General features: G+C 34.3%; 1 protein-coding gene across 3 annotated transcripts; it reads left to right on the forward strand.

Annotated features, from left to right (window-relative positions):
• Positions 1–5,256: 5,256 nt before the first annotated feature.
• CHR1 (chromatin remodeling 1) lies at positions 5,257–10,088 on the forward strand. Of its 3 annotated transcripts, none has more exons than XM_016346364.3 (16): positions 5,257–5,365; positions 5,501–5,586; positions 5,846–6,004; positions 6,104–6,190; positions 6,413–6,759; positions 6,853–7,042; positions 7,162–7,337; positions 7,522–7,591; positions 7,679–7,868; positions 8,081–8,173; positions 8,251–8,345; positions 8,437–8,556; positions 8,863–8,982; positions 9,086–9,184; positions 9,278–9,385; positions 9,612–10,088. In XM_016346364.3, the coding sequence occupies exons 2-16, from the start codon at positions 5,518–5,520 to the stop codon at positions 9,852–9,854; spliced, it is 2,166 nt and encodes a 721-aa protein (XP_016201850.1). In that variant the 5' UTR covers positions 5,257–5,365; positions 5,501–5,517; the 3' UTR covers positions 9,855–10,088. The 3 variants fall into 3 exon arrangements, with proteins under 3 accessions (XP_016201850.1, XP_016201851.1, XP_016201852.1); XM_016346365.3 differs by having other exon boundaries at positions 5,290–5,365; positions 5,488–5,586; XM_016346366.3 differs by having other exon boundaries at positions 5,296–5,365; positions 5,509–5,586.
• The last annotated feature ends 3,634 nt before the right edge of the window (positions 10,089–13,722 follow it).

Raw genomic sequence — 13,722 nt, forward strand, 5'->3', positions numbered from 1 at the left:
GTTAGTTTCTACTTTCTAGAGTGAGAGAGTGGTGTTGTGCTGTGTGCATTAACAATATGCAAAAACCGATGAACCGACGGATTTGAGAAATCCGAACCGGTTCGGTATTTATTTTTTCAAGTAAATACTAAATGGCCACTTTTGATTACGAATTATTTAGGTGCCGACGAAATTCACCATAAAAAAATTAAAATTAAAGTTATATCTATAAAAAATAAATTTTATTTGACAAAAATATTCAATCAGTATTTTTTTATTAATTTCGTTAGAAAATGAGTTAAAAACCTAAATTATTCTTATCTTATTATCTTCAAGATTTCAACTTCCTTCTGGTGGAAACTCAAGTGCAGTCGATTTCACGTGAAATTGATACCTAAGAGCCATTAGATGAAAATTCAATCAAATCATCTAACAGCGCTCAGTATCAACTTCACGTAAAGTCGACTTCACTTGAGTTTTCACCCTTCCTTCTTTATCTTGATGACACCATCATTGTTAGCTACTTGGAAAAAAAAATCATATCTCTCTAGTTTCACTCTTGTTCATGTCTTCTCCTTCACTACTACCATCTCTTGCACCTTCTTTTCACTTTTTTTATTCTCAAAAGGAAAGCAGAAAAAAGCAAAAGGGAAGTAAAACATATCAGAAAGAAAGGACAAGGCAGAGTTGACGATAATCTTCGTCGGCGACGCCTTCTTCCTCCTTTTCTCCTTAATTGTTTTTCTTCTCTTCGCTTTCCTCTCTTATGTGTGTGTGAAGCCGCTGATGTGATTCAATGTCAGCGGCATTGGTTTGAGTCGCATTTTCGGCCTCTTTAGTATCAACGGCATTGATTCTTATGTGTGTGGGTGGATTTTTATGTGTATGTGCATGCACAGCGATGGTTCAAGCCATCGTTGCTGTGGTTTAATGTCGGCGATAGTGGCGGTGGTTCGAGTCATGTTTTCGGCCGCTTCACTGTCGGCAGTGGTAATTTTTATGTAAGTGTGTGGCGGTGATTCGAGATGCCACTGCTGTGGTTCAATGTCGCCGGCGATAGTTCTTGTGTGTGGGGCTTCTTGTGTATGTGTGTGTGTTCGACTGTGGTTCAAGCCGCTGCTACTATGGTTTAATGTCGGCGACGGCAGCAATGGTTCAATGTCGCTGGCAGTGGCGATACTTCGTGTGTATAAACTTATTTTTTTTAGGGTGGTTAACAATGACAATGTTAGAGAGATAAAGAAAAAAGATTGAAGATAATAGAGTAGGAGTGATCTGGTGTTTTAATTCATTCTTTAACGAAATCAATAAAAGATTAACAATTGGATATTTTTGTTAAACACAATTCATCTTTTAAGAGTATAACTTTAATTTCAATTTTTTATGATCGGTTCAATATCTAAATTATTTATAGTAAAATAGCCATTTACTCATTTAAAAAAAAAAATCAAAACGACGTTGTTTGATGTTTGAGTTTTTTTTTTTTTTTGAAAAAAATTCTAGCAGAACGAATTTCCACCCAAACGCAGCTCTCTCACTCACTCACACTCTTTAGTCCACACCACAGACACAGAGACAAAACTGGGAGCTCACCTCGGTTTACCAATACTGCATGCTCGTTAGGAGTGGCAAAACGGGTCAAATCTGTCGGGCCGATCTGCCGAACTCGCTAAAAAAGACGGATCAAACTAGGATTTGAAACACGTCAAATTAAAAAAATCTGCTAAACCCACACCATCAAATTTTCGGGTTCTCGCAGGGTGGGACAGGCCGGTCCGTCGGACCAAAAATTTTTATTTTTCTTTTCTTATTAAATAAAGAGGTAAATACCAAATCGGTACCCGAAAGATTCTGCCACTGACAAAATGGTACCTGACTTTTGTTATTGACAAAAAAGTCCTTGAAAGATTTTTAAATTTGACAAGTTTACCCACGAGTTCACCGGAGCATATCTCCGACAAGCACAATGCTGACATGGCCACTACATTTTGATGACATGGCAAAAACCCTCCCCCACCCTAATCCTTCCCCTCAAACGCACTTCCCCTTCCCCCTCCCCAACACACTCCCCCTTCCCCTTCCTAAATGCACTCTCCCCCCTCCCCAACCCTAATTCTTCCCTCTCCCTCCCTAACCCTAATCCCCCCTCCCCAACGTACTTTCCTCCTCCTCAATCCAAAATCCCCCCTTCTGAACCCTAATCCCTTTCCCTTGTCCCTTTGAACCCTAATCCCCTTTCCAACACACTGTCTTACACTCTCAACTCACTCTCCCCCAAAACGGCAGTGGAGCTCAATCTTCTAAGTCTTACAGTATCACCGACACCGCATTATCGTCATCTCATCATCGAGTCTTCTGCGTCCGCCAGCATCATTTGTCTCCTTCGTCGACATTGCGTCATCTGTGCACCTTCACTGCTGTCGTCTTCATTGCTTGTATCTGCTTGCTGCTCGCCCCTACTCGCTGCCCTGCCTCCTCTATATGTGTTCTATCTTGGCTTCGTCATATCATGCCTCCTCTGTCTCTGGTGTTCTTCTTCTGGCCTTGTCTAAATCTGCTTCTTGCTTTGGTGGTGTCTGTAATAAGTTTTATTTTAATTTATTTTATTTTGATTATTGTATATGAATTTGTTTGTTTTCTCTGAATTTTATTGTTATTAATCTTTTGAATGGTAAATTAACCTAAAAATTTAGGACAATTCATGATTTGAGACAATTTTATTGATGTTGAGGTTGTTGCTGTGAGTGGTGGTGTTGAGGGAGGGAGAGGAGAGTGTGCGTTGGGGAAGGGGGAGTGGTGGAGATTGTTGTTACTGTTGATATTGAGGTTGTTGCTGCGAGTGGTGGGGTTGAGGGAGGGAGGGTAGTGTGCATTGGGGAGGGAGAGTGGTGGAGACTGTTGTTGCTGTTGATGTTAAGGTTGTTGTTACTACGAATTGTGGTGTTGATGGAGAAAGGGGGGAGTGTACACTGGGGAGGGGGTTGTGATGGGGCGGGGGCTGCGATAGAGGAGAAGTGTGCGTTTGGGGATGGGGCTGCAACGGGGAGGGAGTGTGCGTTGGAGGGGCTTTGGGGGTGGTTTGCCAAGTCACTAAAACACGGTGGCCACATCAGCATTGTGCTTGCCGGAGATTTGCTCTGGCGAGCTCGGAGGCACGCTTGTCAAATTTTAAAATTTTTTAGTGACTATTTTGTCAATAACAAAAGTCAGGTACCATTTTGTCAGCGTCAAAATCTTTCGAGTACTGATTTGGTATTTACCTCTTAAATAAAAAAGTGATTATTACTACAAAATTAATAATTATATAAGTTTCAAACTTTTTTTTTTATTTTTTGTTTTTATTCTTCTTTTAGTTATTAACTTTATTTATTTTATTTTACAATTTCGTATATATGCTCAAATTATGTGCCTTATTTTTTAAAATAACGATGATTCTATTGACAAATATTATTTTGAACAATTTTATTGAAGTTAAAAATAAAAAAAAAAAGATAATAAAAAAATTATATTATAATTTCATTATTTTTTATTTATATTTAATTTTTAATTATTATTTTTGGTTAATTTTAATGAATTTTATTTAAAAAAAAAAGTCAAGAAGAATAGCCCGCCGGCCCACTTATCCACCATAAAGCAAGACGGACTAGCATTTTGAACCCATCTTAGTTGAAGGGCGCGGGCTGGCCCGTCCCGTTTATGGTGCGGGCCTAGACGGGACGGAGCGAATTTGGCAGGCCAGCCCGCGTTGCTACCCCTAATGCTCGTTGCCGTCGCTGCGCTCTCACTGGATTCTTCGTGTTGTATGTTCGCGTCTAGCCTCTCTCCTTCGTCTGAGCTCAGCTGATCGCGTCTCTCTCGCCTCCATGTCTACTTGAACGGTGCTTCCTGCTTGTGTTATGGTCGTGCCTCCCTCTTGCCGCGCTTCTCTTGCCTCTCTCCCTACTTCGTCTCTTCTCAAGCTCTGTGGTCCCTCGCATGCTCGTCGTTGGCGGTTTTGTTTCTTATCTTTCACATGCTACTAGTTTTTTGCGTTGTAAAATATAAGGAGAAGAATTGCCACGTCAGTTTATCTGTGTCATATTTTTCTTCTTTCTCCACAATACTCAGTTTGTTGAAAGATCACCAAAAATTATTTAATTTTTTTACTTACTTTTTCTGTTTTTAATCTGTTATTCATAAAAAAATATGACTTAGTTAAATTAATTTTCAATGTATACAAAATGATTTAATAAAAAATCTAACATAATTTGCTGGAAGGAGAAACAGATTATCAAAAATTTTGTATTAAACTTAAATCGTGGTAGCCTTTAACGATTTATTTAAATTAAGCATCGACGTATTATTCTTGCAGCGAATTATGATTTTCCTTTCTACTGATGTATAAATGCATCTTATTTTATAGTTTCTTTCATTTTATTTTATTTTATAGTGTAGAGGGACATGTATTTAATTTTTACCGTTGAGTATGACAAAAAAAAAATTTAAAATTGAGACGGATTTTCTGATTTTATTTTTTTACAAAATAAAAAATAAAAAAATTTATTATATTAAAACCAAACTTTTTAATTATTAAATAAAAATAATTAAAATTTTATAATTTTTTTTCAAACAATATCCATGTTTTGGTATAAAAAAATAAAAAAGACAATATATTTAAAAATATTATATTTTAAATTTATATTAAAAATCTCTTTTTGTCATGTCTGCATAGTGTTTGCATCGTATTTGAACAATTTTTTTGGATAAGACACATTTTAATTTTAATACGCGTATCGGACGAATGATATATATTGTATTCGAAATGTATCCGACACGTTAACACGGTAGTTTAGAAAAGTATCCATATTTTATAGCAAATGAGGAAGGTACCAATTTATTGAATGCTTCTAAAAAATTTATAAAACAATATAAATTTATTAAAAGTTAATATATATAATTAAAAAAATAATTAAAATTTAATTTAGATATACTCTAGTAATTTCTTTTAAATTATAAATTAAATCAATCAATATCATAATGTCATATGGGAAACCACCCAGTTTGGTAACTAGTAACTATATGCCCACACCCTGCACTAAGCCACTAACTCACCAGTCGTACATATTGAATATGAATGTCGCAAATTATTAAATTAACCTTTCCCACGCTTGAATCTCGCCTCAACTAAGATGGTTCTTTGGTAAATACGAACAATCCAAGGGCAATTAACCAAACTACACTTTCCCGCCCAATCCACCCATCAGAATAAAAAAAAATAAAAATAAAAATCGAAGCGCTGCTTTTAAGTATCTGCATCACTCACACAACGTTACAGTGCAGACCTTCCCTCTTCTCAAACTTGTTGCGTTTTCTTCAACGGCGCTCAAACCCTTCATCTCATTACGCTGTATGCTATCGAACCCTTGCCACTGCTGCTTCTCCTTTTCGGTTATCTTTTTTAATTTTTATTATTCTTGTTTTATTATATATTTTTTATTATTATTTAGTTTTTGGTGTTTTTGCTCTAAGTTTTTGTCTCCAGCTCTTTAGGGTTCGGAGATGGCGCCCAAGGATGAAGTGAAGGAAGAAGATCCTGTTGAGTCTCCCACTTCTGTCCTTGAAGACGAGGTATCTTTCCATTTCTTTGCTTCCCTCCTCTTTATTTTATTTTATTTTATATTAATTCATAAATTTGTATTTTGAATTTTACCTCTTTGATGTTCGCTATTCACTATTTGTTGTAATGCGCCGTTTGATTTGTAAAGAACCGCATCCCTATTTGTGTTATCGTTGTTAACCTTTGGAGGTTCAGTGTCGTTGTAGCAGTAGATATTATTACTAAGTCTTGTGTGTTTTTCTATGTGTTCATGGCCTTGTTAACGGAAAGGATGCTTGTGGTGTGAAAGTTGAAGTTGAGTCTGATGAAGTGCAGTGCGAGGAGGCACCTGAGCTTACTGATACTCAGTTTAACAAATTGGATGAGCTTTTAACTCAAACCAAGCTCTATTCTGAGTTTCTGCTGGAGAAAATGGACGACATCACACTTGTATTGTTTTATATTGTGTCCATTTTTATGCTGACTTATTCTTTCTGCCAATTCATTGATTTTGTACCGAGCTCTTATTGTTTGAATTTGTATTACTAGACTGGGGGCGAGCAACAGAGTGAGCCCGAAGAGAAGAAAGTGCGAGGCCGGGCTTCTAAAAGGAAAGCAGCTTCACAGTGCAATACTGTGAGTGGAATGTGCTCTGTTAAACTTTTAGTGTGTTTATGTAACCCGGCTGATCTCTATCTATCTGATTACATCTAAATAGGAAGCTAGAGAATAGTGATATTCTAATACAATTTGGTTAATAACTAATAAGTAATGATACTTTAAGGCAGAGTTGTAAGCATGCATCTGTTTGAGGTTTTCTTAATCAGTACTATGTGATCATGTTTGGAATTAATGTAGACGAGGGCCAAAAGGGCAGTTGTTGCTATGCTTGCAAGATCAAAAGAAAGTGTGAAGATAGAAGATATTAACATGACTGAGGAGGAAAGAACTGAGAAAGAACAGAAGGAGCTTATGCCTTTACTCACGGGCGGAAAATTGAAGTCTTATCAGCTGAAAGGTGTAAAGTGGTTGATTTCACTCTGGCAAAATGGATTGAATGGGATTCTTGCTGATCAAATGGGTCTTGGGAAGACCATTCAAACAATTGGGTTTCTTTCACATCTAATAGGGAAAGGTCTGCATGGGCCATACATGATAATTGCTCCTCTAAGTACCCTCTCAAATTGGAAAAATGAGATTTCTAGGTAGGCCATTAGGTGTTTTGTTGACATTTTGTTTATTTAGTTTTACTGTGTAATGCTGCGCTTTTCTGATCTTGTTTGTATGCATGTAAATAGGTTTGCACCATCACTTCCTGCAATTGTCTACCATGGCAGCTGGCAAGAGAGAGATGTAATCCGACGGAAACATATGCCTGTAACCATTGGCCCCAAATTCCCCATATTAATAACTTCATATGAGGTTGCTTTAAATGATGCTAGAAAACATTTAAGGGTTTACCCTTGGAAGTATCTTGTAGTTGATGAGGTACATAAATTCAGTTATTTGATGTTTAGTTTTCTATTAGCTGCATGTATACTTAGATAGTTTTGATGTTTATATATATGTCTCCAGTGATGTTACTAAATCTTTTCTCCCCTTTGAAGGGACACCGGCTCAAAAACTCAAAGTGTAAATTAGTGAAGGAGTTGAAATGGATTAATGCACAGAACAAGCTTCTTCTATCAGGGACTCCTCTTCAGAATGACTTGGCAGAGCTATGGTCCTTGTTGAACTTCATTTTACCGGATATTTTTGCTTCGCTTGAAGAATTTAAGTCATGGTTAGTGTCTTTCGCTTACTGGTTATCATGAGTTAATTCTTCTTTTCTTTACTCTTCTGATGATAAGTCTGCTTTGAATTGTTTTGTACATGATCAGTGGTTGTTTATTTGTTTAAAAGCAAAGGGAAATGGTGTCTTATTTTCACTTTGGTACAATAATACAATTAAACTTTTTTTTTTGCAGGTTTAATCTATCAGGAAAGTGCAACAATGGAGCAACCAAGGAAGAATTAGAAGAGACAAGAAGAGGCCAAGTATTCTTTCTAAGATTTCTTTATATACCTGATTACTTTTCTATTGAAAATATGAACAGGATAGCTAATTGGCATCATCACATGCAGGTGGTGACTAAGCTTCATGCCATACTTCGTCCCTTTCTCCTGCGTAGAATGAAGTCTGATGTTGAGATTTCATTGCCAAGAAAGAAGGAGATCATTATCTATGCAAATATGACTGAGCATCAGAAGAAATTGCAGGATCATTTAGTCAACAAGACATTGGAGAACTATTTTGCGGACATGAAGTCAATGGGTAAGATTGTCGGATTTTTTCCTTTGAAAAACAGAAGGGTTCTGCATTTCGTATGCCTGAGCCTTAAATTATGTGGGTTTCTAACTTGTCATAAATTCTTGATTTTAGTACTATATAATGTACAATTTAAAAGTCTTGTGTTGCATCTGCAATCACACAGGACTAAAGTGAAATATACTAATACAATTTGGTATTGTATTGCTTTACATCAGGACGTGGAATAAAGACGCTTAATAATTTGGTTATTCAACTTAGGAAAGTCTGTAACCATCCTGACCTCTTAGAGTCTGCCTTTGATGGTTCATGTAAGTACCATGCTATTTGAGGTTCTATTGGTTTGGTGCTCTATGGTTCTCAATTAAGCTGTGTTTTGCTTTCCTAGGGCTTTATCCTCCTGTGAATGAGATAGTTGAACAATGTGGGAAATTTCGTTTGCTTGATCGGCTGTTGGAAAGGTTATTTGCAAGGAAACACAAAGTATGTTCACCAATTATGTGATTGTTTCTCAATACATTATCTTATTTTCTCCAAGCTGTTATGGTTATTTGTGTTTGCCAATTGCTTTCAGGTTTTGATATTCAGTCAGTGGACCAAAGTGTTAGATATACTGGATTACTATTTGAGTGAGAAGGGCTTTGAAGTTTGTAGGATTGATGGTCATGTGAAATTGGATGAAAGGAAACGACAGGTCTGTGCCAGTTCATGGATAGTATTAGCATGCGCCGTTAATTTGAATTTATTTGTTCTTGTTATAAGTTTTATATACTGCTTTAGATTTTTAATCCAAGTTGTACAATTTATTAATATTAATTTATAACATGGTTGTCTGTTTTACATAAATAAAGGATATTTGTTTTTTTCCTTTTTACATCCACTGCAATAACATTTGTATTGAAATTGCCAACTGTTACCTTTTTTGAGCATTTAACTTAATTACCAATTTGAAATTGAAGAGTCAATTGAAGCATTGTTCATTTTTAACTCTCGTGAACAGATCCATGAATTCAATGATGAAAATAGCAATTGCAGAGTTTTTCTTCTTTCTACTAGGGCTGGTGGACTAGGAATTAACCTTACTGCAGCTGACACATGCATTCTTTATGACAGTGATTGGGTGGGTACTTTTAGCTTTTTTCTTTGCTGCCAATTTTGTCTATTTGCTTTATATTGTTTGATTTCTTTGGAATATAATCTGCTCATTGTATATTGTACTCCAGAATCCTCAGGTAGACTTGCAGGCCATGGATAGATGTCACAGAATTGGTCAAACAAAACCAGTTCATGTTTACAGGCTCTCGACTGCTCAATCTGTAGAGGTATTTTGCACAATCTTTTGGCTGATCAATGTTTTCTGTAGGCTGTGGATAATAGCTTTTTATAATGAAATGGATATGGTGATATCTTTCCAGGGTCGCATGCTGAAAAGAGCTTTTAGCAAGTTGAAACTTGAACATGTGGTGATTGCGAAAGGACATTTTCATCAAGATCGCACAATGCTCAAAGTGGATGAAATGGAGGTTCGTACATCAGCAGTTACTTTCTGTTTCTTCTATACTACTACTACTACTACTACTGCTACTACTAGATGGTTATTTTCTTGTGGTTAATATTGTTTAACTGTAAAATTGACTACAACTATGCATTGATTGGGAAATACACAGGCATACAAATTTTCAGTTGTTTGCTTTTGCATATAGTATGGTTGACTTTTCTATGTTTTAATTTTGTGTGTACTGATTTAAGGAACAAGATATTATGGCATTGCTTCGGGATGAGGATGCAGCTGAAGATAAATTGATACAAACAGATATTAGTGATGAGGATTTGGATAAGCTGTTGGATCGCAGTGATCTTATTGCTCAGGATCCAAATGATGACGACAAGGAACTCAAAGTTCCATGCGATGCATTTCCTCTTAAAGGACCTGGGTGGGAGGTTGTAATTCCGACGGCAACTGGGGGCATGCTTTCTACTCTTAACAGTTAACTATATATCGTTGCTTTAGAAGGACAATCTAGGCCTATTATATATATAGTTAAAACTTATGATGAAATGGCTTTTTGGGATGGTCTCATACGATTATGATATCTAATGCTTAGCGGTAATGCCTTGGCGGGGGCATTCAGTTTTGTAAATGCTGCTAACGGAACTATGTTTTGAAATGGTGATTCTTGAAGGCTGATTATTGCTCAGATAGTGACTTTTATGAGTTTAACCTCATGTTTGACTCTTCATGTATTTTGTATTTTTGTTCAATGTTGTAAAAACCGGACTAACTCGGATGGCCAGACCAAAATACCGGCGGTCCAGCCTCAAGACTGGTTCGGGTTCGTCATAGGACCGGGCATAGCAAAGAATTGGTGAGAATCACTTTTTGACCCGTTTTTTTTTTGTGAAAACTGGTGAACTGACTAATTGGTTCCTTTTGTTTTTTTTTTCCCCAAAAACCCATCAAATGCAGTAGTCGTTTTACCTTAAGAAAAAACATAATTGAATTGAATGACATCCCTCATCTCCAACCTACCAGAGGAAATTACCAGTCTAGAATTTCAATAACCTATTGATATTTAATTTTTAGGGTAATACATGCATGAATAGATTAGGAATCAATATTACATAGATGTTCTAAACTGAATTGTGTTACATCTTTTCGTTTATAATTCTATATAAATAGAATCAGATTGTTATTAACTTTCAAACATAAATAATAAAAAATACTTTTCGTTTGAATTTAAATAAAATATCAAAAAAATCAAAACGAATAAGAATAAAAATTTAAAATTTGTTTTAGTTCAAATTTCAAAAAATTTATATTTTTACAAACTTATGAATTCAAAACGAAATAATAAATTATTTTTAAAAATTTATTAAAAATTATCATTTGATTTATTAGTATCTAAAGAATCTTTATCGACAGTGTACACAGTCGTGCAATCATAACCGTTCTTTTGAATGACCATTTACGCGGTCAATTTAAAAAGTAGTTATTTTTGCTAATGTGGTATTATATGATTGGATACACATATAAAACAATTTTACACAAGGTAGCATGGGAGTTAAAACTTGATTTTTTTTTTAAATTTGGATTCTCTAAATTTTAAATTTTCATTTTAGAGGGTAAAGTGTGATCTCTCACCCTTAAATAATTTTTCTCATATTTTTTCTTAGTCCCACCTATGAAATAAATAATAAGAGATCACACTTTACCCTCTAGAGTAAAATTCAAAATTTAGAGGATCCAAATCCATTTTTTTAGAATCAAATGTAATAGATAGTTACACAATATAAAATGACCAACTATATTTATACAACATGTAATTTAAAAAATAATTAAAATATATATAACTAAATTATTATTTAATTTCACATAATTATCTGTTACATTTGACTTTGAAAAAAAAAATCAAGTTTTAACTCATGCTACTTTCAAGAGCTATATTTTATAAAAAAATATTATCTGTACACCAAAATCAACCACTATTGTATTTATGTATAAATATATGTATGATTTAATTTATTTTTAACGTGTATTTGTATTCTAACACATGTATTTTATACTAGTGACTAATTTTGGTAGCTGATTTTGGTGTACATGTATGATGGTTGTACTTTATAATAACTTTTTCAATTTTAAAAGTCTCGATAATAATTTTTTAGATACTAATGAGTCAAAGGATGACTTTTATTGAATTTTTAGAAATTGTTTATTGTTCTGTTTTTGAATTCATAAGTTTGTAAAAATATAAATTTTCTGGATTTTGAACTAAAATACAAATTTTAATTTTCGATTCTTATTCAATTTAATTTTTGATATTTTATTTGAATCCAAATGAGGAGTATATTCTAATTGATATTTATGTTTTAAAGTTAATATAATAACTTTAAATTTAGAAATGTCATTGATAATAAATTGTACAAGTAGTAAATCGAATCAACTAGATTTGATTTATATATATATATATACTATACAAGTAGTAATCGAATTAACTAGATTCAATTTATATATTTTTAGTGTATTAACAGTAAATCAAATTAATTTGATTCGATTTACATGTATTTTGTAAATCTCGCAAAATTAGCGAATAAATAATTAATAAATTAAATTTTAATAAAAAAATAAAAATGTGAATTTTATAATAAAATAAGATAGAGTTAATTAAATCAAAAATTTTGACACTAATTTCAAAGAATTTGACAAAAAATTAAACCAAAAAGATCGAACCGAACCCAAAATGGGCCCAAAAACACAACCCAACCCACCAAATTAAAAAAAGCTCAGCCTTCTTACTCTTCCCCAAATAAGAAACACGCTGATGCATGTCCAGGGAGAGAAGAGAGATTCCAAAGAATACAAACCCTCCCTCAATAATTCAAACCACCACAACTTCTTGCTTCGAGCTCCGATCGCCGCACCATTTGCGGTTACGCGTCCAGCACGTTGAGCTCTACAAATCTATCGAAACAATTTTATAGGTAAGCTACTCTATTACTCTCAGCCTCTCCTTCCCCCAATTTCTCGAAAATTATGTAAGTGGTGTTGATGTTTTGCCTCTTTGATGTATTAGGATCCGATTAACTTGAGAAAAATATTCACTCTTACTTATACGACGCTTGGGTAAGGTGAGGATACTAGAACTCTAGTCAATTCCTTGAATTTGTGTATTAGGTATTGATTTTGGGTATGTATGTGTGATATATGTGAAATTAGGTGTATATATGTATATGTTGGAGCTTGAATTGTGAGTTTTGGAACTTAGTGGAGGTTGGGTACTTGTGCCTTGGTGATTTTGGACATTTTGGGGCTGTGTTCGGTGCATTAGCGGGTTGTCTCGGGGAATACGTGGAAATCGGCCAAGATATGATTTAGGTTTCACGTATTTAATATATAATGTTCTGTGAAAACTTAGGCTAGATGACCATAGGATAGGTTGGAACGTATGAGTGTGTTTGATGTTTAGTAACCTTGATTAAAAATTGTGATATGAATTTGGTGTTTGTTGGATGAATATTGAGTTAATGATTAATGACTTGATGACATGAATCTATATGTCTAAGATAGGTGGATTATGATTTTATTGAGGTATTTGAGAGATTGATGCATGATATTGATGAATTGAGATATGATAAGACATTGTGGTTGATGGTGATTTAGTGAGGATTTGTGAATATGAAATTATTATTGTTGTTTTATTGACATCTCATGATTGCTTTGGATATAGATTTGATGAGTTTGGAAAACTTTAAGATAACATTTGTGATTACTAAATATTATTAATTTAATTAATTACAAAAATATTAATTTAATTTCAATCCAGATATGTTGATTAAATTAATTATTGCTATGCAGATTCTGTTTGAGCCAAAAATAAAAAAAATATTGCAAGCCCAATCATATTGAAAACACATTCAGCATTGATACAAAATTAATTTGATCCTATGGCTAAATAGTTGTTGTGTTATTTGGGTCAGAATTTGTGATACAGGCCCAATTTAAATACTTGTTACTAGACCATTAAAGTTGGTCCAAAATAAAAAGGAAATTGGGCCAGATTGAATTTTATTGCTATAAGCCCAAATATAATCTTTGCTAAATGACCCAATACTTGGTCCGAAACCAATTTTGAGAGAAACCAAATGTATTACTTCTAGCTTCCAACGGAATCTATTTTTATCATGTAGTGGAATTCAAATTTTATTAAAGTGAAGTTAATACATGCATTGAAAACATGAGAGAGAGTTGGTCTTTGATTTGATGGACATCATCAAGCTACACGCTACTCAGCAAAGGGAGTGAAAAATTAATTCACTTTTATTCTCTTTCTTTGTTTCATTAATTATTGTTCATAATTTCTCT

This window comes from Arachis ipaensis, chromosome B5 (genome assembly GCF_059453495.1).
Source record: "Arachis ipaensis isolate K30076 ecotype BB chromosome B5, ASM5945349v1, whole genome shotgun sequence".
Classification (NCBI taxonomy): domain Eukaryota; kingdom Viridiplantae; phylum Streptophyta; class Magnoliopsida; order Fabales; family Fabaceae; genus Arachis; species Arachis ipaensis.

Coding starts and splice junctions, on each gene's coding strand:
- CHR1 (XM_016346364.3), top strand. CDS start 5,518: ATGGCGCCCAAGGATGAAGTGAAGGAAGAAGATCCTGTTGAGTCTCCC. Junction 7,338..7,521: donor CTTGAAGAATTTAAGTCATG/GTTAGTGTCTTT, acceptor TTTTTTTTGCAG/GTTTAATCTATCAGGAAAGT. Junction 8,557..8,862: donor TGGATGAAAGGAAACGACAG/GTCTGTGCCAGT, acceptor TCTCGTGAACAG/ATCCATGAATTCAATGATGA.